Raw genomic sequence first — 26,962 nt, 5'->3', positions numbered from 1 at the left:
TATATATATATATATATATATATATAAGAAATAATTTTTTTTATGTTGCATAACTTGTAAAATAAAATAAATTTTAAATAAGTTATTTAATTACAATGAAAGCAGCTCTTTGATTCCTAGATATTAGATCATGCATAGCTACACACCTTGTGAGTTAGTTTCTTGAGTAAATATTATGAAATTGAAAATGATATAGTAGAATGCAAATTTTATGATTTTGTTTTTTTTGAAATGCTGAGAGTTTTTATATTTACATAAAAAGTTACTGAATAAAATTTGAAATTCTGTAAAAAGTATTAGATTTATAAATTGAAGAAAGTAAGGACAAAAAAGTATAATTGTGAAAGTTAAAAATAACACTAAAAATGGAATGTGTATGTGTGTGTATATATATATATTTAAATAGGGCCTCTTTCTGAAGCTTAGAAATGTTTATTCATTATTTTTTGATAATATAAGAACTGTTCTGTTTACTATCATCCTTCTCTGAATCATTTTGCATTGTATCACACATGAAACTAACACTGTTAACTACAAACATTCCCTTTGTAGGAAACATATAATGCTTTTAATATTGCATTCAAGAACAATATGAACTGTAAAATATTTAATGATGGATATTTGCTATATACATGTATACATGTCTAGTTGAAATATTGCCTTATAGATCCTTAAGTGAGATATTTATTAACTAGAAACTATTTTATTGCAGCCTATATTGTTAAGTGTTTGAACTTTAAAGAATTGTTAGAAAATGCACATTTCAAAGGCTAAATGTCACATAAAGCCCTGTGTTTAACTTTTACAGTCTTGTTAAAGAATATTTATTGACTTTGTTTGTGATTGTTGTTTTTTAGCAAGCTAAAACTTTCAGAAATCATACTCTCTTTTATAATAAATCTGCACGCAACTTATATTAAAATAAAACAACTTGTTCAGTATAAATTGGTATTTTATCCATTCTTTCATTTTTAAAAAAATTTTCTTTATGTTTACTGAGCTCTATTTTTCAAATAAATCTCAATTTCTATTTTTAGATCAACTTATATTCTTGCACAATTTTTCTACAGGAAATGTGACAATACTATCATGTGAAACATCTTATTTGTTAACTATTTAGCCCAAATCATCATTTCATGAAAGAATGTAATTTCTTTATTATGTAATATTTTAATGAATTTAGATTTCCAGAATATAATACTTAAGCAAACATTGAATTGCTTAAAAAATTCACAAAAAACTCTTTATATGCCAACACTTGAAATACAAAACTTCAGATGGAAAATTCAGTAAATAGTGGAAGAAAGTTTTAAATTAGAAGAGGAGGCATACACATTTTTTAAAAATGATTTATCCCCAAACAAAGATAAAAATGAATTTCATGTTATAGCAGTTTTTCTTTTGGGTTACTAATTATTAAATTTGTTTCTAGAGCTCATTTAATAAATAATCCTCAAATGCATGATGTAAGAAATTCTCACCAATAGGAAAACAAAAACAAAGGTCAATAAATAGATGATATATTGAAGCATAGGTTTCAAGTAGGTTTTAAAGTTCAGTTAGAAATTGAGCTAGCTTAAAATTATGAATGCAGTCATCCTTTAAAAGTCAAAATGAATCCCTCCCCCTTTTTTTAGTTGAACTTAGGTTTTTATTTCTTGCAAAAATAATCTGTTGCAAGAAAACATTCTGCAAATGGATTTTAAGATAATTATCAAAATCAAACTAATTTTTTTACTTCTTTTGTTAGTCAATCAATATTTTCATTACTTTATAACTTTCATTAAAAGAAAAAAATAATATTACACTTGTCTGTTAAAGAAAAATCATTATTTCAATGTTAATAATGTCATGTAGATGAATGAGATTTAAAATGTATGAAGAAGAAAAAAGGACTAACAATAGATTTTCATTGTTTAGGATCGAAGCAATGTTATAAGCAATTCACGAAATTCAACCAGGAAAAGACTTTATTAATCATCAGTTGTAAATTGGCATGCTTCAATATGATCTATGATAACTACAATGCAAGGCTTATCTTATTCTCATCACTTGAAAGTTTCTTCAACATTTTTATGAAAGCTAATCGTCTTAAGAGAAGATTTTTCAGAAGGAAGGAGTTAATTGAAATTTGGGAGAAAGAATGATAGCCATGTTCATTTTTAGTAAGAATAAATGGTTTCTTTGGTTGTAGTATTATATATCACTAATTCCTGTATATCTTATTTTAACATTATGACAGCAAGATAACTACTAATTAATTATTTCCTTTGCACTGTTTAAATATTGCATTCCTAGATATTTAGAATATACTTTATGGTTAATTTCACAATTATCATATTTCTGTAATTATGAACAAATCACTTAAAATCGAGTGTTTATTAATATCAATTATAGTTCTTTTATTAAATATTAATACAACTTATATTTATAGAGACATTGTTAGTTCAATTAATTTGTCTTCTTTAATAAATCTAAATTTTTCAGTTTGTATATTTAGATATTTGAAATATAGCAGAATGAAACATGAAAAATAAATGGTTAGAACAGGGTTTGCGAACCTTTATGGATCAACATGCCATTTTTTCTAAAGAAATGTCTAATGAGATATAGACGTGCTGTCAAATAATTTTGGCCTGTGATTTTTTGGAAGATAATAAAACTAAATACTCAAAACTCTTTATTTACTACTGAAAAATACATTTTGCACTGTATAGTAGTAAACGTTTTAGTTATACATGTAATTCAAATTAAAGTAGCATTAATGTGACTTCTGTTGTTGCAGATTAGATGGCAAATAATTTATATTAGGATTGTAAGATGTTCAGAATGCAGGCTGAATTGAAGTCAACTGGCAAACAGTTTCTAAGTGAGTCTTTAATGGTATTCCTCTCTGAAAATGACTCACAGGCAAAGATGAAAATATGTTTAAAATAGAATGAGCCAGCTTCTTCAAACAGTTAAATGCTAGAATCGAATTCCATGTTTCCAAAATTTTGTTACTGGAATTTTTACTTATGTTGCTTATTAACCTTTCTGTTTCAATCAATTTTTGAATCCACATTGAACTAGACTGGAAATCAGTCAGTTGCATTTCAAATTCTTCGATTTCTAACCAATCGAATTGGGAAAAATTCAGTTTATCAAATGAAGTCACATGCAAGCCATTTTACAAACTGTTTTGATCAGCTGCATGCCCAAAATATTGTGTTGCGTACCTCTGGTTTGCCATCCCTGGGTTAGAATCATCGAACATATTGATTTTTTTTTTCTTAAATATTTTCGAGGGAAAAAATTCTAATCTCAATTTAAATTTGTACAGAAGTGGGGTTAGAATAAATACTAATATATATATTCAGAAAATATTCTTAGATGTCTCTATCTATTTGAGCTCTTTATGACCAATTACATTAATATTTCCCTTTGGAAAACAGAAATAAAACTAATTCTTTTCTAATGAAAATAGTTAATCTCTTTAAGTATATATTCACAACTTTATGTAAACTCAACAGAGTTACAACTCTAGATCGCATTCAATGTGCTTTTATATAGCAAAAATAAATCTGGTAAAAATATTATTTTTCTTCCTCCCCTGTCATATTTACTTTAAAAAGAAAAGTAAACGTGCTTAATAGTATCTCAATGCCGGACTATTTAAAACTACAATCTATCTTTTCCAGCTTCTATAGCCCTCTCCTTATGATTCGATTGCTACAGGACTGTTCCTGTAACTATTAAGTTAAGAAAAATGGCAGAGTAACTATGTGAGAGGTAAGTAAATAGAATTCTTGCAGGAGGATTCAAACATATGCTAAAATATATATTATATCTGTATTGTTCTAAAATATATACAGTTATTCATAAGTTTAGCTCCTTTAAATGTGAATGTGAGAGTCAATGTAAATGATAGCTGATGTATAATTTAGTTTTTCATTCTCACTTCCATTAGCCATAGAGATTCTGTGTTTTTTCACTACCTTATAATATTTGGTTTAAAAATCTTATGAACACATTAGTTTTGTCACTATGGTGTCTTCTATGATTGGTGCCTAAGGCATACTACTCTATATCATTAGGCCTGTGAAATTTTGTAATGGATTTTGGTCAAGGGTAAATGATAATTATTTAAAAAAAGATTGGAATTTTTTTTTTATTATTCCGTAATTCATTTATTTATAATTGTTCCATCTTTTGATTTCCTTCATAAAAAAAGTAATGATATTTAAAATATTTATTTTCAATTTCAACACAGATTTTTGGCAGTGGGTATTTTGATTTAAATAACAACCTCTAAATATATATGTCAAATATACTTAAAGCAATCTTCAGTTTGTGTCAGAAAAAAAAAATATTGACAGTTTGCTAAACTAATTGTTAAGGAGAATGATATGATGTTTAAGAGTAATAGAATAAAATAATGTAAACACAATAATTCTGGCTTTTGATGAATTTCAGATTTATAGAATACATAATTTATAATGTGCTAATGGGGGGGAAATATAACTTCAGAAGCATTTTTTTTAATCAAAAATAATATTTGCAGAAAAATGTTTTATAAATATACTCAAAACAAGTAGTTATGACAATTAAAGAGAAGATAAATGGTAACAATATACAAAATTATCTCGACAACCAACAATCAAAAATTCATTCAATACAACTGGAGAAGAAAATATTTCTCCAAGACATTTTAAAGTATATTTAATTTCACCATTACTTTGACTTAGAATATATATCATACCTGCTGTAGTTGCAATAGCAACATAATTATCTTCTTTCCACTGAAAGGCAAATGGAGTTGTATAAACCGGAGAGTCACTATTAAATTTCCATACATTTTCCCCTTTAACATTAACACAGTATACAGCAGAATCATGACAACCAAATATAATACGATCATTATCTGGTGGTAGAGCAGTAGTGGCGGATGAAAACACAGGACCATTAGTACAAAACTCAAATCCCTAAGAAAATTACATAATAGATGTTTATCATTGCAAAATATTTTTTTTTATTTGCACATCTTTAAACTTTGTTATATGCTCATGTCCAAAATTAAGGTCACAAACATGTTTTTCAAAATAATTCTAAATTACTACAAACAAAATTGATAGAATTTGTATTTTATATGTTTTGAATAATCGGTAACAATTTTAAATTTTATTTTAGAAAAAAAAGTCATTTAGTGTTAATTTTTTTAGAAACACTGGAATTAGATCATTTAAGCATCTAGAATTTTTGCTTTCAATTTTGTGAATATTGCATTAAAATAAACAAGTTAGCCTGTTTGCAGTGAGAATTCTTATAATCATTTCAATGATTTCTTGAAAGGGATACCATCGGCAGTCTTGAAGCAGGCTAATTACAAGCAGAGGTGGTTCGATGGTTCCAAGTGGTATCCAGGCTCTAGAATCAATTCTAAATAAGTGGTCTGTCACCAGAAGGTTGACCAAAGCCACCACAGAGCAACAACGTCTGCACTGGATCGCTACTTGGCTTCAGCGCATGTCAACGGCTGACAACGGTTTTTCAGTTTGCTAGTAATTTTATTGCTGCATCTGAAATAAGAATTTCCTGGCAAATAGTATATAGATGTCTAGGTGAAAGGGCTTTCAACGCCCGGCATCCAGTCTTGTGCATCCCTTTGTTTGCATCCAACAGGAATGCACGATTGTTGTGGAGTCAAATACATCAGTCTAAGACACAATAAGAATAAGGTGGGTTCTTTTCAGTGGTGAGCCAAGATTCACCATACAGAGTGATCTTCATCAAATCTTTATCTGGGTAGAACAAGGAGATCGCTATTATCCTCCCTACATAAAATACATCAACAGATTTGGTGGTAAAGAAATCCTTGTCAGGAGTGGAATAATGATGGGCAGTTGTATACCATTACATGTCTTCAATACGAGTACTGTTACCGAGCATCGCTATAGAGATGAGATACTTGAAGCCTATGTGAAATTGTTCCGGGGGCTCTGTCCCGGACTTCATTTTTATAAACGATAATGCGCGTCCACACAGATACCAGGCTACTGATGATTTTCTTGAAGAAGAGGACATTCGCCATATGGAATGGCTCTCGAAGATTCTGGATCGCAACCCTATTGAATATGTATGGGATAGCCTAGGAAGAGTCATCACACAGCGTAACCGCACTCTCAAAACCTTCCAGAAGTTAAAAACCACTTTTTTGGAAGAATCGGCTTTGTTGTGACAAACATTTATTGATACCCTTACAAACAGTATGAGAGCTCATTGTGAGGTTTGTATAACAGGATATGGTAGTCACACTCCATATTAGACAGACTTTTTCTGAGAGAAATGCTTTATCTCTGATTCATGATTTAACACTTTTTCATATATCCTGTTTCTTAATTCACAATTAAAATCTTTTTCATATTATTATGTTGCTATATTCTTTCTCCCATTGTAATATATCTCTGTGCCAGATTTTGTGACAGTACAGTGAATAGTTCCATCAGTTTTTACAGATTTTATGTTTGGGCCCTTAATTTTGGAAATGAAAGTATATTTAAAAAGATCAGTCACAAATATAATGCAAAAAATGTGGAGCTCCAAATAAATTGTGATTATAGTTACATTGTTTAAAGTTAAAAAATTAGTTTTAAAAATGCAATAATGTAAAATGAAATGACCAGAAACACTTTTTTTTAAGACTAGAAAAGCATATAACATAACGTATAAAAGTTCAAATAATTTAGAATCATATTTTTAGGTGAATAAATTTATAATGAATTTTAAATCTCATCTCTTTTTAAAATCTAAGATGCTTACATTTTAAAAATTAAATATAATGTTTCAAAAAAGGAAAAAGAGTTTTCACTTTTATAAAGTAGGGATGAATAACAACAAAAATGAAAAAGTAGTGATGATTTCAATTCTTGCTCAGTAACATTAAAGCTATATAAATTCAATATTAGATCCATATTTTAGTAAGCTATATTATGAGATTTATTATACAGATAAAACATGTTAACAAATTAAATTTTTGAAATTTACTATTATCACATTAAAAAATTTTTGGAAAACATAAAGTACTATATTAGTGTTAATTCCTTCTGATATAATCGTTACAAAAAAAGAAGGGGAAAAAATCATCAATTTTCAAAAAAAGAAAGAAAAAATTAAAAAAGATTGAGAGATTAATTAAAAAAATAGTACAAAAAATATAATTTCTTCATGGGACTAATTTTAGACTTAAAATATCACAATTTTTGGTCTTCAATATGGTAATTTTTTAATTTCTTAAGAATTAAAATTCTAAAAAAAATCAATAGATTTTACTTCTACAATATCCTTGAGACATAAATTCATAATTTTGTATAAGATTCAACTTCCTTTCAGAAGGCATAAAAATTTATTTCAAAGATATCCTCACATGGGGACACTTGAGCTTAACAAAATCTTTCATTTCTATGTTTGAAAAGTATAATTTTGTATAGAAAATATATTCAATATGCAAAACTTTGATCATTTTATCTGTGAAGCAAATAGATATTACCACCCTCTTTAAACATTTCATATGAAATAATGAGACTTTCAATTTTTATCATTTTTTATTTAATATTTTTAAAGTTTCATAAATATTTTGAATTTTAATAGTTCAAATACAATAAATGATAATTTTTTGCAAATCTTATTTTGTAGATTTTAATTTTTTTGTTAATATGTGTATTAAACTGAAATAAATATTTTACTCAATTTACATATATTAGATTGAATTAGAATAATTTTTATAGAAAATATATACGATTGTGTATTTTTAATATTTTAAATTTCTTAGAGTATAAATAAAGTATTTAAGAACCAAAGATATCATAACTCTATTAAGAAATTTAAGGAATTCAACTGTGAAGATTTTCTTACAAATCGATTGCTTTAGATGAGCAGTATCCTTAAAAGAGATCTACCTCACCCCCGAGGAGGGAACATAATGTTTAAAGAAAAAAATTTACATTAAAATCTATGTTTAGATCAACAAATACTCTATTCATTGAGCTTTTTCATTATTGTTCAAAAATTTTGATAACTTATGCCGAAAAAGATTAATGTCCAGACCCCCCAGGGCCTTTTCTAACATGCAGCTTATTTGAAGCGAGGAACTTATTAATTACTCTCTACTTCACCCTCATTCTATACTAATCATAAAAAATTAAGGCAAAGATATAATTCATTTTAAAAAAACTGCATTCTTCATGGTTAAAAATAGTATTTTTAATTAAATAAAAAAAGAAAAATATATGGTTTTTTTTTTTTTTTTTTTTTTTTTTCAAAATTAATAGGCCCAAGGCCAGGAATTGTTGACATCCTGAATGAAAATTATGTCTTTAAATTTATTATCTATAAAGAAGTAGTGAAGCTCTCAATGAACCTTTAACATAATTTCTGTCATTATAAACTGATTTATGAAAATACATTTTTCTAAAGCATCAATGTATTTGTATCTTTTAGATATAAAAATTTTTTTAACTTTTATAAATACATTTACCACCACACAATTATTAAGATTAGATAGCTCAATGATATAATTAGATTTACCATCTCAAATTTGGTCACCTGATGATTAAAAAAAAAAAAAGAAAGAAAAGAAAGTCTAAAAATGATAAAAGCAAACAGTACAAAAAGATTAATTCATGCATTTTTTTATTTTTTTTTGAAAAAAAAATGGATTTCTTTAAAACATATTATATCTTAGGATTACTACTTAATCAATAAAATTTAGAAGCATTTAAAAAGTTCTTTATAATATTTCTTGAAATTACTTACATAAAACATTTTTTTCTGACATTACATAGCAGAATGTCATAAGCAAGGTTAACTGAAACAGTGGGATTATTTTTCTATTGCAAATTATATTAACTATTCTCAAGTAAACAAGAAAATATAGTTAAATATGGACTCAATTTAAATGATGCTCTCAATTTCTTATATTGCATTTATTAAAAGAAGTGCCAACTAATAAATAACGCAAAGGGATAAAATATAAGTGTAAATATAGAATTCCAAAATTATTAAGAAATATTAGATTTATTATTCTATGAAGTTATCAAAAATGCCACAGAAATTTATTTTGAAAACAAAGTTTTGAGATTCTTTAATAAATTCTTTAATATTTAAGTTAATTTTCTTTTCAGCTTGATTGTTTATATTTTGAAATGTATTTCCTTTTTCATAACTTTCATTTGATTTATTTCAATGCTTGACGATTTTTTTATTATTTTTTCTAATTTATAAGTATATTGAAATTCAATATACTTAGTAACAAGAATGGCAATTCAGAATAATTATTTTAAAAAAATGCTTTTAATGCATTTTAATTTATTGTGAAAATTTTGTGCATCATTAGAAATTGGATATAACCTATTGCAACACGAATGTTTATAAAATATTGCACAAAGTAACAGCAAATTTCTAAACATATTTAAATATATATTTAAGTCTTGAATAAACAAATTCATCTGTATGTAATAGTTATTTTTTGCCACTAATTATATCCCATATTTATAAATCGAAAGGTTGACATGGTATAAAATAGAAAATGCAAAATATTATATAGTTAATTTATTAGCAAATTAACTCATAAATTTGAAATATCAATGAAAATTAAGGTAAATAAGATTAGCATACAGAAAATAAATAAATATGGAAATTGTGTAAAATAAACTTTTTCTTTAAAATTTATTCTGCAAATACAAGTATGCATACCAGCTGGTATTAATATATGCAATCATTTCAATTCATAAATTGTAAAAAAATAATAAAAAAAAAAGCTATACACATATTTACATTTAGGGTACAGCATATTTATGTATTTATGTTAATAAAAGAAATATTAATAATAAGAAATTAATAATACAAAATCAGTTTTAAAAAAATTGGAACAAGATATAAAATATTTTAAAAAATAATTTACTTACCAATATACCAGATAAATTAAAATGCAAAAAACAATTATTTGTGGCACCAATAAAAATTCCTGAAGTAGTAAATAATGGAGAGGAAAATAATGGTTTTCCATAACTGTAGGTCCAAACAGTAGTACCAGTATCCTTAATACACATACAAAAAAGAAAGGAAAAATATTATATTTGAGAATATAATATGCAATTAAAACTGAATATGATACAAACATGAATGCAACAATTAAATATAATAATACATGCATGTATGAGAATATGAAGCTATGAAATTCTTTATCTCCCTTTCTTGCTTCAAATACTTTTTCATTTTAGAATATGATACAAATAATAATAATAATAATAATTGTCCATTTTGTTTAAAAGAATGAGCCTGAAAAATGATCAAGCTGCCTGTTTTGTCAAATTTAGAAATTGATGTCCTTGATGATAACAAGCTAGTGGTTTACAAAGCAAAGAATCAATAGTTAATAAGCATATAAAAATGCTTAAACAAAATCTCTACTTTAGAACAAGATCAACCAAAAAAGTAAATAATTATTGCAAACTTGGAAAAATGCCAAGCCCCAGTTCAATTGAAAAAGGATTAATATTAAAAGAGTTAACAAAACTAATTCTAATAATATAGTTCAGCTGCAAGGTAAAGGACAGTAAAAAAAAGTTATGGAGAAATTTAGCAGAAGAAAAAAAGTTATTGAGATGTTTAAGGCATTTATAGGATTTTATGAAGTTACTGGTATTGAAATAGTTCTATTTTGTGAAAGAATATTATTTAAATATGCACTGTTTTGTATTAATATGTATGAAAATGGCATTCTTCATTACATACTTCTTCCAAAAATAGCTATTTTCTTAACTTTGCTTCCCATTAATTAAAATTTGCATACAGTTATTTGCAAAGTTAATCCCAACTTAAATCTTACTTTGTTCTGTTTTTTATAAATGATAAGATTTGATAAGCTTTGTTCTGCAAGGATATGTTTTTCACAAAGGGAAAATTTTTCTTCAAATATATTTGATAATGTTAAAGGCTTTTTCAATTTCATATTTAAGAATGTGGAAAGTAATACATTTTTTTTTAAAAGATGAGTTATATTAAAAAGTTCCATTAAATATTTGATGAAAAAAATACAATTTAGAAATGAAAGTCTCATATTTTAGATTCCATTAGATAACAACAAATACACAACAATAATTCTAAATTAAAATCTAAAATGTAGCTATATTTTTTTTTCTTAAAAATGAATTTCATGATAAAAAAAATAATAAAATTTAAAGTAAAGAATTTTTGTAAACAATAGAGTTTACAATAGAAATAACAGAAGAATTTTTGTACTAGTAGTCCATAAAGTGTCTTAATCACTTTAACCTTAGATTAAGCACTTTTAATTTTGATTAAACACTTAATATAATACAAATATAATTCATACAAAATTTATGTTAAATATTTCCTAGAAAACTATCAGCAAAAGTATCACAAAAACAGAAGATCAAATCCTTCCTTCCCCACAAAAAAATAAGCACCTTACCCATTCTCACAATTAATTCTATACATCTGTGGTAGTTTCAAAAACATTATTCACTGCAGTGTTATATTATAAACAATAAATTTTAAAAATAAATGACACAATATATTTTTAAAAATTACAAAAGACTTCCCTGAATAAACTAATTTTGCTGCTTCATATTTAAGAAAAAAATGAATTTACTTTTATGAAGTTAACAAAATACATTAATTAGTATTTATTGAAAGAAAAATAAACATAAATGTAGGAAGGAAAGTAGACATATTTTTGTCTACAAGTATACAAACCATTTTTAAAATAGAAAGAATGCCATCTAAAGTTGCAACTGAAAGAATTCCAGATTCTTCAAGCAGAGCTGGAGAAGAAAAAATACTTCCTTTGCCAATTGTCTTTTTCCAAATAAGTTTTCCATTCTGTAAAAGTGATACATTTAATTTTGTACACAGTATTTTTTTTCCGTTTGACACATTAAATTGATAGGTAAAAATAATTTCAAGTATTAAATATAACAAAAAAAATATGCAATCAGTTTAGAATATGTTTTTCTTTTTAAGCATCATTTAATATATATATCAAAATTCATTATGTTTCAAAGCAAAATATTTCCATACATTAATTATAATAAATTATCATTGATGAATGATTTAATATGTAATTATTAAACTAGATAAAATAATATTTAGCTTTAGTATAAAATTACAATTAACAAGTTTTAATCACAATTAAAAATATAATGTTAAGCACAAATCAATAGCACAGTGAAGCCATCCTCATGCATTCATTTTGGACATCAAATTTGTCTTATTAGTCTCAAACGAATGTTATAATGTAGCAGATGTTGCAGTAGTTATGGACAATTAGTTTGTAACTGACAAACTAAGCAATGAAGAAACATTAGAGTCTTATTTAACTTTTGAATGCTAAATGTGATAGAAGAAATGAAAAAATTACATTCTCACTACGCACCATTTATACTTGCTATACCACCGCAAAAAAAAATATGTTTCATGTAAATATTATTGAAGCATTTTTAATATAAAAGGAAAATAATTAACAAAAATAGAAATTATGTGAGGCTTGGTGGTTTAGTGGTTAGTGCTTCACCAAAATTCAATGAAATCTTCATAAAATTTTTATTTTTATTTTCATACTCTTATTTTTCTTTGTTCCCAGTTCTTGATAAAAAAAAAAATCCACTTATTATCTAATACACTTTTTTTCACTGCAAGAAAAAATTATTTGCATGTCATCCATTTTATTATTTGCAACAACAACAGTATTAAAGAAACTTTTTCAGATTATTTGGACTTCACATTTTGCATAACTGCAATACACTGCTCACACTTATATGAATTAATTACAATGAATTAATAAAGTTTTATAATTTTATTTCCATACATTTTAGTAATGTTAATGGGACCACAAACTGATATCTAGAGATACTCACATGTTTGGTACATACAGCAGCCTACTGGCTGCAAAGGGACAAGATGCTGGAAAGTTGTCACAAGGTTATTGAGCTATACTGACTCTAAAGCAATTGAAACATATGGAGAGTGTGTGTAAGTGGGAGGGGAAGAGTTTGAACTAAAGATCAAACATTATGATCATGGTGATCTCATTCAAGACCAGTGATTGTCAGATGGATTTTAATCAGGGAATTGGGAGGCTAGAGCAATATTATGAATTCATCTCAGTGTTCTTTTTGCCACTCATATACTGTTTTAGTTGTGTGAAACATTATATTTGAAGACGCCATGTATGCCAGTGACACTACTTGCATATGAAAGTATATAAGGTCAGCAAGAAACAATGCAAATTTAATTTGGTCTCCAGTGTTGAATAGCGCCACATAAAGCCACAAAGTCTTTGCAAATTAGGAAAATAATTTCATGTGTTTGTATTTATTCATAAGTGGTTTCAGAAAGTTTTATCTTCCATGTTTCTTGTGATATGCACTACTATCCACTTACTTGTTAGATGAAATTATTCAACAGAGAATGCAATCATTTGCTTATCACTGGAGGTTCATTTCTGGCATTTTTGGACAAATATTAGGCTTTTCAGCAGAAAAGTTCTTAGCAGAGGACTGTCTATTCATCCCTCATCCATATGTTTAAACTTAAAATTAAGGGAATGAAAATATAAATTTAAAAATATACTAAATATAGCAGAATATATACTTTCTCATGAGATTAATGTCCAATTATTATAAACACCAAGCCAAGAATTCTTTTAAATGAATCGAACACTGAACCATAAACATTTTACTTCATATCTTTGCTTATTATTTAGGATAATTTAACAGCTAATAATCCTATATTTATAGAATCTAATGAATCTCATATATGATCTTATATAAATTACAATACAATTTTTTTAAACATACTTACTTCCCCATTTATTGCATATAGATGTTTATCATGAGAGCCTACAAACACAGTATTTTGGGATGAAACAACGGGTGAACTTTTAATTTCAGCAGTTGAACTGAATAGCCACAAAATACTCCCATCTTTAACATTTAGACAATACAGATGATGATCATAGCATCCTAAAATGTAAGAAATTATAAATTTGATGGTTTATTTATTTAGAGACTAATATATCAACTAAAATAATTTCAAAGAGATGTTCAATAACCCTGTTTTAATTTATCAGAAAATTTGATGTTTTATGCAAGATAGTTTTCACAATGTCTCATCATCAATAATAGATTATAATAGTTCAAATTTATAGTTTGTAGCTGATGTGTAATTAAACTGTGGGCCTGGTAAGTAATTTTTTGAAAATCATTACACATTTCAAAATAAATTCAATTTGAAGCTTTATCTAGGTAAATCAAAACAAGAAGAAAAAAAGAAAAAAAAATGCAAATACCAATTATGAATATTTAATATTTTCTTTATTTCTCTGGTTACAGTTATGCAATTAGAAACCAATCACAGATTTATAAATTTTTGGTTCACAACTACAAATTGCCCTAATGTGTCAGTAAACTGCTTTACAAATTTAAATTAACTTTAATCCATTGCAAAGACTATTTACAAAACAATTTTTTTGAAAATGCAGGCTTTTATATAATATTTAACAAAATCAGTTGTATCTTCAAATGTGTATTTTGGAATTGATTTTATATAGCAAAATTGTATCCATTTGCTACTCTCTTTCTATCAAGATAATTTACCAGTAAGTGCCTTACTCTATAAAATAAAGAAGATACATAAAGAATACTATATGCTGAATTATACATCTTGCAGGAATATAAACAGATGCCCCTCAATTATAACATAAGTAATATCAAGTACCCTCAATTATAATATAAGCAAAATCACATACATGTATATAAGTTATAGTAATTATGTATTATTATAGTATTATAGTATTCTATTATATTAATAATAATTATAATAATTATTCTACAATTAATAATAATTATTCTATAATTTTTATAGTATTCTATTTTGCTGTAACTTTTTTGAAAACTTATTGTTAACAAAATCACACATAAGATCTTTAAATAATCTTTAATAGATGGAATATAGATGCATAAACAGCTGAAATAATGTAATCAAGAACTAATCACTATTTTGTTGATTTCAGAATTACTAAAGAAAATTGCTTTTAAAAGTGCATGCACGCACACACACACACATACACACAAATATATATAAACCACATGTAAGTCATTGCATACCAGACAATAAGTAATAATATAATAGGTAATTTTAGTAAATATAAAATTAGAATTTTTTATTAATGTTCCACAAAAACACATATATAAAAACATAGATTTTTAAAGTTAGCCCCTTATTGCATAATTCTACTACCTGAAATTTACAAAAAGTAAATAAAATAAATGTTTCCATTTTTAATAAAATCTGTTTAGAATCAAAATGAACTTTAACAAACACTACCTCATCACAGAAAAACTTACCAACATAAACATACTTTCCACAAAATGATAAACATGATGAAGATTCAATTCTATCTGGAAGTTTAACAGTCCACTTAAGAGAGGAATCCAATACATTAAAACAACAAAATATACCTGCATGTGAACCAATAAAACCCAATAGTTCATTACTCCTAAAAATAATAACATTTATACATATAACAAAAATTGAGAAAGCAATACAAAAAATATAATAAAAAATTAAGTAATCAAATACAAAACAAAATTAAAAATAATAACTCTAGAAAATATTTTATAGGTTATTACTATCAAGAGGAATCGGTCTTTTACAGCTCCCTCCCCCTCAAAACCAGAAAAAAATTAAATCAAAACAAAGGAACAAAAACACAAAGGTATATCACAAGGAACTATGCAGATTATATAATAAATACCTCTTAGATTTGGAAAAAAAATATTTCAAACTTCTTAGCATCAAAAGTAGAGAAGCAAGTTTGAAATGAATCCCATTAAAAATGTAATGATTGAGCATCAGAACAAAAGCAAAGAAAATAACAGAATATTTTGGAGAGAGGGAGTAAATATATTTTTGAGGAAATTTTGCAGTAATATTTAATTTTTTTAAAACTGATATTTAAAAATATTAACTAATTTAAATTAAATGCTTTTGTAAGAGCATTTGGTATTTATATACATGAATAAATATAGCAATTAAACTGAAAATATTGAAAGAAAAATTCAAATTGTTTTTTTTTAATCATTTATGGTGATCTATAAGTTATCAATTATTCTTATGTCTAAATTAAAAAATTTGGCTTCATAATGGTTTTTGATGGGTTTTTTTTTAATTGCTTCAAATTTTTGTTGAATTTTTTTAAAAATTCTTCAATGGTATGAGATAAACTTTATGCCAACTGCAACTGAATATACTATAATTGAAAATAATTAAATTCTCACTATACTTGGAGGGTTAAAATTATATAAATAAATCATTTTTAAAGTACTGAAAAAGTAAAAGAGCAGTAATTGCAAAACAGGATGTGCTTCATGGAATAAGCAATATTCTATGAAGCACTGATAGATGAACTGACATATTTGAAGAAAAAAAAATTCAATTTAATTCTAATCCAAAGCAAAGTTTGCCATAGAACTTGAGAGAAACGAAATGTATTTATAATCTCAGTTATAGAAATTCCTAAACACAATCAAAAGAAATGTTTGCAGAGATTTCTAAAATCATTGGTTTCTATAAGTATCAGACTGTTTTTATTATTTTGAAGGAGATTTTTGATAGATTTGTTAAGTATGTTTTAGATTTAAATAAAGTTTTGATACTGCTTATATAATTTATTTTTATTATTACACATTATTGTTTAAGTTACATTTTTTTCAAAGTATTTTTGTTTTTTATTCTGAGTGGAAGACGCCACACTAATACTCATCTACACGGACAATAATGCAAATATATATGAAAAATAGAGCAGACTTACTCAAAAAAATATGCAACACATGGTGATGCATCTATACATTTCTTCAGGTCAAATTTACAGGTCATTTTTAAAGACAATTCTTTACTGCTGAATAAATCATTATTGATTGTTTTGGAGTAACAAGACTTCACCTTGTCATGTTGGCATATTAAGGAATAACCTCTTCTAGTTACAACTTCAAAACACACGGAACTAATAAGGCGTGTTTTCTTTGGAGCAGATTCATTTGACAGTTCATTACAGGGAACAAGTGCATTCTGAGATTCAACATTTATTTCTTGTGTGTCTTGCATATGAGATTTTATAAGTTCATACACATCTCTAAATGAATAATTTAAAAGTTTATCTGTAATTTCAGGTAGTTGCATCTGAAATTCCCATTCAATATCTGATGTCAGTTGTAAAGCCATGAAAGAATCACCACCACTCAGAATAAAATTATCTGTTTGTGTTACTGTTTCTTGAGAAGTATAATTCTGTAATAAAGGAAAATAATATTAGTGAAAGCAGAAATTTATAAATTAATACTTATTTATATACTAATTTTTTTAATGAAATTTGCAATCCAATTTTATTTTGCTTCTAGGAGTAAAAAACATCAAATTAATTTAAAATTACATTATATAAATACATTATATGAGCTATATGAAAAAAAGTAATTGCAGCATATTATTTTCAATAATAATACTGGGAAAGAGAGTTTATCTTAATAGAATAAAACAATAACAAAAATCAATTATTATAATTTTATGCAATTAAAATACAAGGAAATAATAAGTAGTAAGAAAAGTTAAAATTTTAAAACATTTAAATAACTGATTTTTTAAAATTTATTTAATAAATAGAAACAGAGGAAAATATTGATTATGATTAATCACACATATGAATCAAGTTAAAAATCAATAACATGGGAAATATATAAATCATGATAATGAAAAGGTAATAATGTAACATCAAAAGAAAGAAAGAAATGCTATATAATACATTTATTTCCTGCAAATATGAAAACCAAACTGTGGAAACCAAAACACATGCTATATATCACACTAGCACAAGTGACATCCTATGGATGTTTAGTTAAAAGTACTAATATAAGCAAACTGTCATGGGATATGCTTAGTTAGAAGTACACATGATAACTAATGTATGACATGGTAATTAATATGTTTTACATAAGCAGGAAGATATCACATTAAATTTTTCATCTTCTTTATTAATACAGTATGCATATAACATGGTGAACTTTTTGCTGAATTATAAGAATTTCAAAAGATGAAAATTTTTGACTTACAGATAATTTTAAAAAGTTTCCAAAATTTAAAGTGCTTTATAAATGTTTCAGATACAATATAATCTGATTATTTTATTAAATTTCTAAATAAAAAATTATCAAAATAAACAAAATCATAGTGCAATACTTAGCCCACTTGTATTTGGTACTTAATTTACATGAAATGCATATATTTAAACACATTTCATAGTTTGTATATTATGAAAGTGCAATATATTTTTAAAACTATTTTATGCTTTGTTCATTATAAAATTTATTACGTGGACCTTTTTCAACATTGAATAAAAAGGAAAATGAATATTTGTTCATATGTTGTTTTGGGGGGTTCTCAAATTTCTTAAACTCTTTCAAAATTTGTTAAAAACTGTTAAATGAAATCACATGAAGAAAAACTGCCAAATGACAAACTATAAGTTAAAATTACTTTAAGAATGGATAATTCAACAAATGAAAGGTTCAATATTCTAAAATGGATAGAATTCAAAAATACTCTACTTACAGTAAAGCAATTTATTTTTCAAGCAAAAATTAATGAAGAAGAAAATGACAAAATTAAAAAAATAATAATTCACTGAAGAAATTATAACAACATTAAAAATGTACCTCAAATCTATTAAAAACAATGAATACAATTAAATAATTAAAGTTAAAAATTAAATAATAGAGAAAAATAAACTGCAAGTATCTGGCAGGGCATTAAAGATCCCATTGATAAAAGTCTTTTCAAAAGAGCTTCAAAAATTGTCTCCAATCAGTATTCAATATCAAAGCCGACTAAATATAATAAAAGAACTTACATTTGATAATAGAAATTTATTTACAAAAAAAATCAATATATTTCCATTATTAATTTTCACATGCACAAAATCAATCTATTCAAACACTGAAAAATTAGGAAATTAGAAGCAGACCTGCACTGTTTTAAAATAAGCCATCCTCAGCATCCTGTAACAAAATACAGATTGAAGCAGCAACAACAACTAAAAAAACTAATGAAATTGCAACAGGAACAAGTAAAGAATAAAATTTCTCTTTGTCATACATCAAAAATTATCACTTGCAATCAAGTACTTAAAAATACAAAGGGCTCAGGAATTGATGAGGGAAAAAAAACATAATAAAAAAAATCCATATTTAATCAAATATTATACTCAACAAAATTAGAAACTCTAACCTGAAGCTGCAACAGAATGTAAAACAATAATAGTCAGTCACATCTCAAACTCAGCACAATTACAGAATAAAATATCCTTAAAAGACTCAATATTGAAGATTAAATATAACCATAACAATCTGGTTTAAAAAAAAATGTTTCAATTATAAGACAACTCCTTGGAATGACCAAAACCTTCAGACAATAAATGCTGGAATGAATACTGGAGCAAACTTTTTAGAGCTTTTGAATACATTTGGATCGATGACCCAATGTATTCAAGAGACTAAAAATTAAAATCTCTGATGATTAGTCAAACTTCTTACATCTTACCTCCTCATTAAGAAATTTAGGTTAAAAATCAAAAGTTCCCTATTTACACCAAAAGACATCAAAGCAGGAATACTTCATTATTCCTAATTCAATCTGACTTGCTTTAACATATATATAAATGGTCTCGTTCAGCATGATGATATTATGCAAAGCCTTTTCACTAATAACACTGTAATAATCGATCCAACATATTGTCAAGCAAGCAGTTATTCATTTTTTTCCAAGAATGAAAAAGGAATAATCCATTAGAATATACTGTCAGCAAATATAAAGCTGCATTTTCAAGGGAAAAGAAATGTTGCTACCAACATTTTTCAAAACACCCATTGCATAGCAAATTGAAACTATCAATGTACTTTGGTGCAATCTTGGGTAAGCACTTTACCTACCTAAAATATATTTAAAAATTATAAGAAATTTCAAAAAATTATTAGTTCTGAATCAAAACTCTTAAGAAAAAAAATCGCAAACAATGTTTTGATTTCTAATCAGCTATACAGCTTTCATCTGTTCCACTGCAGAAAAGACATATACCAGAAAACAATAAACAATTCAAATCAGTGAAGTGTCATTTTTGTCTGAATATTCAAAAAGGTTTTTAGTTAATATGAATTAATGAATTTCACAACTTTTTTAAACCAGATAATAATGACAACTAAAACCTTAATAAAATAAAAACTACAATATCAAACACCTCCCCTCCCCCCCCAAAAGAAAGCCTCAAAGATTAATTAGCAGCTGTTTTCAACATTAAAAGGCAAATCACAATGGCAGAAATGAACTACCGACATATAAATGCAATGCAAAAATTATACAAATCAATCTAATATTATCTCACTTCTCATTTATTCTTTTTTTCATTATTACTATTAATTGAATTGATGGATGATGATGTATTACTGTGAAGATCACAATCATTAATCAGATTTATAAAGTAACTGCAACTGAAATTCCATCTTATTTACATCAATAATAATATTTGAAATTAAGAATTTTTGAGTTGAAGAACTCTGACAACCCATTGCATATGAAAATGTAGAAAATTGTTGACAGAACATAGATTGCAATAATAAGTTTTGTAAAAAACATATCAATTAAAGTAGATGTCAGTTAAATATTTTATCAATTAAATATCAAAAGCCAAAATCTAATACCAATGTAAAAATAACTAATCTTGCTTTACATACCAAATTAGTTTTATAATTAATTTTGAGATTTATTAAAACAAATATTTAAAAAAATTATTAATTTTTATCAGCAATACCATATATGAATTTAATTTTAAAACTAAAAAATGATTATTATAAATAATTATAAATAAATGATATATATCATATTATAAATAAATGATAACCAGTTTCTAACCTTCCACAAGTTAGATAGAGTATTCAAAACATCCAAATTAGAAGTGAACTGGTACAATTTTCTCAGCTGATTTCTTGAATTTTTCAGTGCAATCAATTTATTGTAATCGGCTTTTCCTGAAAATAATATATATAGAAGCTTATTTAAATGAAAATTTAAAAAAAAGAGCAAATTCATTACATTACACAATTATAAAGACAAAAACAATCTGGAGAAACATATTAAATTAAAAATTTGCACTAATTGCTTTATAATCACTTTTTCTTGTAATAAAATTTAATCTATTTATTTATTCCCTTTTTTTTAAATATAAGATTGAAGTGCAATACTTAAATATTTTAAATAAAATTCTGAAAAGATAAATGGAAACACAATTTTTTCAGCAATTATGAATAAATAAATCCAAAAAATGAAAATCTAAATTAAAGGGCTTTAATTTTGTCAAAATTTCCAACTCCTTCTGAATCAAGAATTCCACAAGAAGTCTCAAATTAATCAATACTCAGTCAATAAAATCCTTAATTTGGATAAACTGATCATATATTTATTAAATACCACAACATGGATAATCAATGTAATCGATTATTTGGATTGTAAATACTTTCACACGTGATCGATATATTTGCAACAAATGTATAATGTAACTCAAATACTACAGAATGCTAATGTTATACTACAGAAAAATAGTAATACAAAAAAACTTTGAAAAATGTAGAAAACAAAATTTTCAAATATTTTCTTTTTGAAAGAGGTTCTAAGAGAAAAAGTAAATTATAATTATTGAACATAGGAAAAAAGTATTAAAGTTTTAAACAATTAAGAATTTTACTCTTATTATTCATTATTTGTAATAAAACTTTAGAGAAAGTTTATGTAATTTTTTTCTTTCCACCTTTTCCTTCATAAAAATGAATTTCATATTTTTGAAAATTCATTAATAATTAGTTTTGCAATAGTTTGCATTATCAAGAAAAAAACATTATCACTATGAATCAGGATTTTACTTACAAAAAAAAGCTTTTAAATTTAGACTTCTTTTTTTTTTTTCTCATATATATATATATTTTTAAAAAAATCTTAACAGAGAAAAGTTATTAAAATTTTAATGATACTACTATTGGTCAATACAATCTGAAGTTTAAGAAACCATGTTCTAAATTATTTCAAGAGTAATAAGAAAAATATCAGAAAAACAAAATAGAAAATTCAAATATTGCATAACATCTATGAGATGAAAAATTTTGCATTTAGATGATACAATCATATACTACTGAAAAGATTTTTACAAGATTTTTGTAAGATTATACTGATGTGCTTTTGGAAAATATGCAACAAAAAGCTAAAAAAAAAAAATAATAATAATAATAAATAAATAAACTTTTAAAAATCCTTCTTAAAAACACTGTAATGGCAGCAAATTTTCCTATAATCTAAAATGAAAAATCAGATTATTCTAATGGAATAAACACAATCATGTATAAAATCAGATAAATCAGATTACAAAAGTAAAAGAATAAAGAATTATCATAACTTTTATCTTAAGAATCTTAAATTCTGTTCACATTTTTCAAATGTAAAGAAATTTTGTACCACTATATTATTTCAGATTAAAAAAATGAAAACTATGATGAAATAATAGAAAGTAATAATGTAAGGTAGTGGCTTTAAACTTTTCTTTTCACTTATTTATTATGCATATGCCTATCTCTAACTGTTTACAAATTAGCTATTATGCAACTATTATCATAAACATTTTATAACATATATGTTAAAATTTTTAAAAATGATCAAAGTAGTGCTTGAAATATAGGTATCATCTACACATTTTTAGATACACAACACATAAGTCATTGAATCATAACATTTGTGATTCTATAAATAAATAAATATGTGATAATTTAATTTCTAAAATCCTCATCATTTCTCTAGATATATGTAATTTGTTATCTCAGAAAATTAAAAAGAAATGACAAAGAACATGATAGAGAACTATGTTAATTTCTTTGGAAAAGTAATAAAATTAAGAACAAAAATAATACCATGCTTTGTTAAAGGAATGCAAGGCACAATTATCACTTCAATTATAGGAAGATTGGAAGTAGACTGTTGGAGAGTTTTCAATACTTCATATCTTATATCTTCTTTGCAACTGCTTTTTTCATTCAGAACAACAAATAGTAGAAGCTTTGAAGATTCAGCATCAAAATTCAAGAAATGATTTGTGATTCTAGGAATACTCTCAAGAATAGTATTTATCCTAAATAATGATAATTTTTGTCCTTTGAACTTCAAAATATTATCTTTTCGACTTTCAAAATATAATAAACTCTCAGAATTTTGAATAACATAATCTCCTGTTTTACGCATAATTTTATGTTTATGATTTGGCCATTCTTCATCATTGATCACACACCATCTCTTTTCTCCTCCTAAAAAAAAAAAAAACATAAAGCTGCAATATGCATTAATATATATATCTGTAATATTATATGTATTGTATATATATTATAACAGAATTGAATATATTTCATCCATTTACTTCATCATACAAATATTTAGTTTTTTCACTCAACTATTCCTAATATTATTATTTTTCTTTGCTTAAACAAAATACTGAATTACCAAAGTATTATCACCGCCATTATTTTTAAACCTTAGGAGCAGTTTTATGGTGTAAAAAAATATAAACTTTTTAAATGCGAAGATCAATTTAAGGAAATCACCGCAATTAACTGAAACATTTTTCTCTTCTCATCATCAGTATATGCTGAGATTTTAGCAAGTTTGATAAAAAGATGCTTTATAATTGGTGAAGTTGCCCAGCTGTTTTCATGCTAGGATTGTTAATATCTATAGAAAATATCTTGATAGAAGTGTTTATGATGAAAAAAAAGTAAGCAAAAGTATTGCATTAAATTCCACAAGATATAATTTTTTGTAAAGTCATTTACTGATATTCTGTCACTTGACTTAATATGAATTTTAATACAAAGAAATGCAGATATGTCTTAAACATATTGCAGCTTTCACAGTCAGTGAATGCTGTTAAATATGAATTCCACTACTGTTAACAAACCAAAATCCATTGTGGACTTGACATTGTTTATATTAACAATATGCACATGAGCATTGTTATCAGAGCCCTGAACAATAGAAAAGTATTGCCTAGCTTGATTAAACCATTTTTGGTATCAATGGTAGTAACAAAATTCATTGTTGGCCACAAAACATCTATTGAATTGATGAACAGCAAATACAATTCAGTTGGTAGTAATTTAATTACAGTGTGGAAAATGGTTCATATGATTATTTTATAGAATGAATTGAAAGCTGAGGACAATCTGAACATCACTAACATCTAGTCAACTATATCTGTCCATTGAGTGTGTATGTTTTTTTCCCAAATTGTAAAAAATTCCAGCATGACAAGGTCTTCCTACCATAAAATAATGATTAAATCCCCTCAGAGTTCAGATGTATGATCTACAATTGCTCTATTGTCTTGGCAACTCTATTTTGTAGGACATCATGGGTTATCTTGTTCAAGCTTATGACTAGCTCCAATGCAATTCATGCAAACCTTTCTTGGACATTTGAATAGGATATATGGTGGTCATAATAATTTGTCATAGTGTATTAAATAAATTGATTGCTTTAAAACAGCTTTCAATATGAAATTAGCAGTAATATATATATATATATAAGACCTCTGCTTTACTTTTTAAGAAAATTCTATACTTAATTCATGCGAAACAAAGTATGAAAAATAAGATTCATTTATACACAAAAACTACATTTAAGAATTTAAGTAGTAAAATTTTTACTAAAAAAGAAAAATAGATTGTATTTTCATGAAAATTTAATATTGGAAACAGCAAGTAAACATTTAAAAAATAATTGTAATAAAAAATAGTGACTTTAAATAAATAAAACAAATGTTTCAGTAAAAATTTGGCAAATTAATTAATATTAGATTAGTTAGAATGCTTACCCACAGAAAGTTCACCATCAATGATTTCAATAACTGTATCCAAAAGAGGTTCACCCAAAGGAATAGATGGCAAATGGTACCTTTAATTTTATAACAAATAAGTTCTTTAAAATTAATTTATAACTATTATATTCAGTTATAGTCGTTTATATATATATATAATTTTAAAATTCAAAAGTTCCATTTTTAATTATACCATTTTTTGTGTGTATGGAATCTAAAAATATAGCACACTATAACATCAAATTTACCACAAAATAAAATTGCTATGCTGAATGGTTATATTTATTGTTCTTTAATTTTTTGATTAGATTGCGCAAATAAAGTTCTACTGAATATGCTCACATAATATATCTAAATTATGCCCTACCAATTTGAAGAGAAATGAGAAAATGAAGATACAATACTAGATCAGGTTAAGTTGAACTAAATGATGGACCATGCAGACATTTACAATTTTCATAAGATTTGGACATGTGATTTAACTTTATTAGGTAGGTTCATGCACACAAACAGCTGGGTAGATGCAAGCACCTAAAATAAAGCTAATTAAACAATTATCTTAAAATAAAAATACTCTACTGAACTGAATACTCTGTAATTTGATACTGAATAGTAATTTATGCATCAGAGATTTACATAAAATCAAGTACAGTCTATATTTTAGTCAAACCAACTGGTCACCACAGGCAGTTAGTACTTAAATATATTAAAAACAATATCATTACTTTAATGTAAATGGCATGTGCAACAAAGAAAAAAATTACTTCATATGTGAAACTGTACTTGAGATCAAATCATTACAAGCATTTTACAAACTTATAATTTAATCCTTATAAATATTTGACATCATACAATTAATTATTCTGAGCACAAATTCCTCCACATAAAATTCATTATATGTGAACACTTTTCAGTTGCAATAAGATTTAATAAAAAGAGTCGAGGAAAAGATGTTGAATATCATTTAAATTAACTATATCCAAAGTACAAATAAGATAATATTTGTTTGTGTAAATTTATTTATACTTTAATTTCAGAAGGGTCTTAGGCCAGCATCACTAAGACATACTACTTCTTGATATATTATTTTAAAATTTCAACTAAATTTGAAAGTAGGTTAGTTAGTTTTTTTTTCCCTTCAAAAAGAAAATTTAGGGTCTTCACTTTATAGAATATACATATCATATATCAAGAATATTTTAATTACAGTTTGAAATGTAGAAAAGTTTTGAAAATTATCATGAAATTTTTGAAGGGCATAATAAAAACGTTATAGATTTCTTACACATTCTTAACTAAAATTTCCATTTAATACAACTAAACACGATATGCTCAATGGCAAACGATGGCATTTAGTAAACTCCGGATTTTGCAAAGAGAGGATCTCTTTTCAAAGGACCATACAGAATTCTTACCAAGTTTAACTTTTTCTTTCAATTTAAGAATATAATATTTTATTTTCTAAAACAAACTTGAAACAGACCATAAACAGATCCATAAGAATCCCATATTCAAATGAATCACAGAAAAATTCTGAATATGAAAAACAAAAGAGTAGCTAAAATTTAACTAAATTAAATTAGGAATATATATTTTAACCACAATCTAATTTAAGCCATAAACATAACTTTTTAGTTTTTCATATAACAAGTATAGAGAAAGTACTGTAATCATCAAAAAAATTCAAACTCAAGATTTTGATGAATCTCAACATTTCAGATTTTTCTGAGTTCAAAAAATACATTTTTGGTGTCATACTTGTCTGTTTGTTTGTCTGTCACAAAGATAACTCAAAAACACTTTGAGGAATATGGATGAAATTTTGCACATGGTTTTTACACCTAATTTATAGATTTCTATCAAATTTTGTGTAAAATCCATTCAGGCAAAACCTGTCTGTCCAGCTGTTCAAATATAAGTTAATAGAATGACTACAAATCAAAGAAAGAAGACAAA

At 25.6% G+C, this 26,962-nt stretch overlaps 1 protein-coding gene and 1 long non-coding RNA gene across 3 annotated transcripts in view; one reads left to right on the top strand and one right to left on the bottom strand.

The window, feature by feature from the left end:
- The window catches only part of LOC129983581 (beta-alanine-activating enzyme-like), a 42,551-nt gene that overhangs the window by 5,788 nt on the left and 9,801 nt on the right, over positions 1-26,962 (bottom strand). Inside the window, exons 6-14 of one of the 2 annotated variants that reach the window (XM_056093111.1) lie at positions 25,004-25,083; positions 23,052-23,441; positions 21,013-21,128; positions 16,871-17,346; positions 15,405-15,556; positions 13,861-14,021; positions 11,755-11,880; positions 9,942-10,073; positions 4,742-4,964 (exon numbers count right to left, since the gene is read on the bottom strand). In XM_056093111.1, the coding sequence (XP_055949086.1) occupies positions 4,742-4,964; positions 9,942-10,073; positions 11,755-11,880; positions 13,861-14,021; positions 15,405-15,556; positions 16,871-17,346; positions 21,013-21,128; positions 23,052-23,441; positions 25,004-25,083 (1,856 nt within the window). Of the gene's footprint in view, positions 1-4,277; positions 4,965-9,941; positions 10,074-11,754; positions 11,881-13,860; positions 14,022-15,404; positions 15,557-16,870; positions 17,347-21,012; positions 21,129-23,051; positions 23,442-25,003; positions 25,084-26,962 lie in introns of those variants that run through there. The other variant, XM_056093110.1, reaches the window with a different exon arrangement.
- On the top strand, positions 1,934-6,502 carry LOC129983585 (uncharacterized). The gene is made up of 3 exons (XR_008785424.1): positions 1,934-2,165; positions 3,681-3,771; positions 5,332-6,502. It is a non-coding gene; the product is annotated as an uncharacterized LOC129983585 (long non-coding RNA).

Source organism: Argiope bruennichi, chromosome 9 (assembly GCF_947563725.1).
Source record: "Argiope bruennichi chromosome 9, qqArgBrue1.1, whole genome shotgun sequence".
Classification (NCBI taxonomy): domain Eukaryota; kingdom Metazoa; phylum Arthropoda; class Arachnida; order Araneae; family Araneidae; genus Argiope; species Argiope bruennichi.
This window is presented reverse-complemented; position numbering and strand designations above follow the sequence as displayed.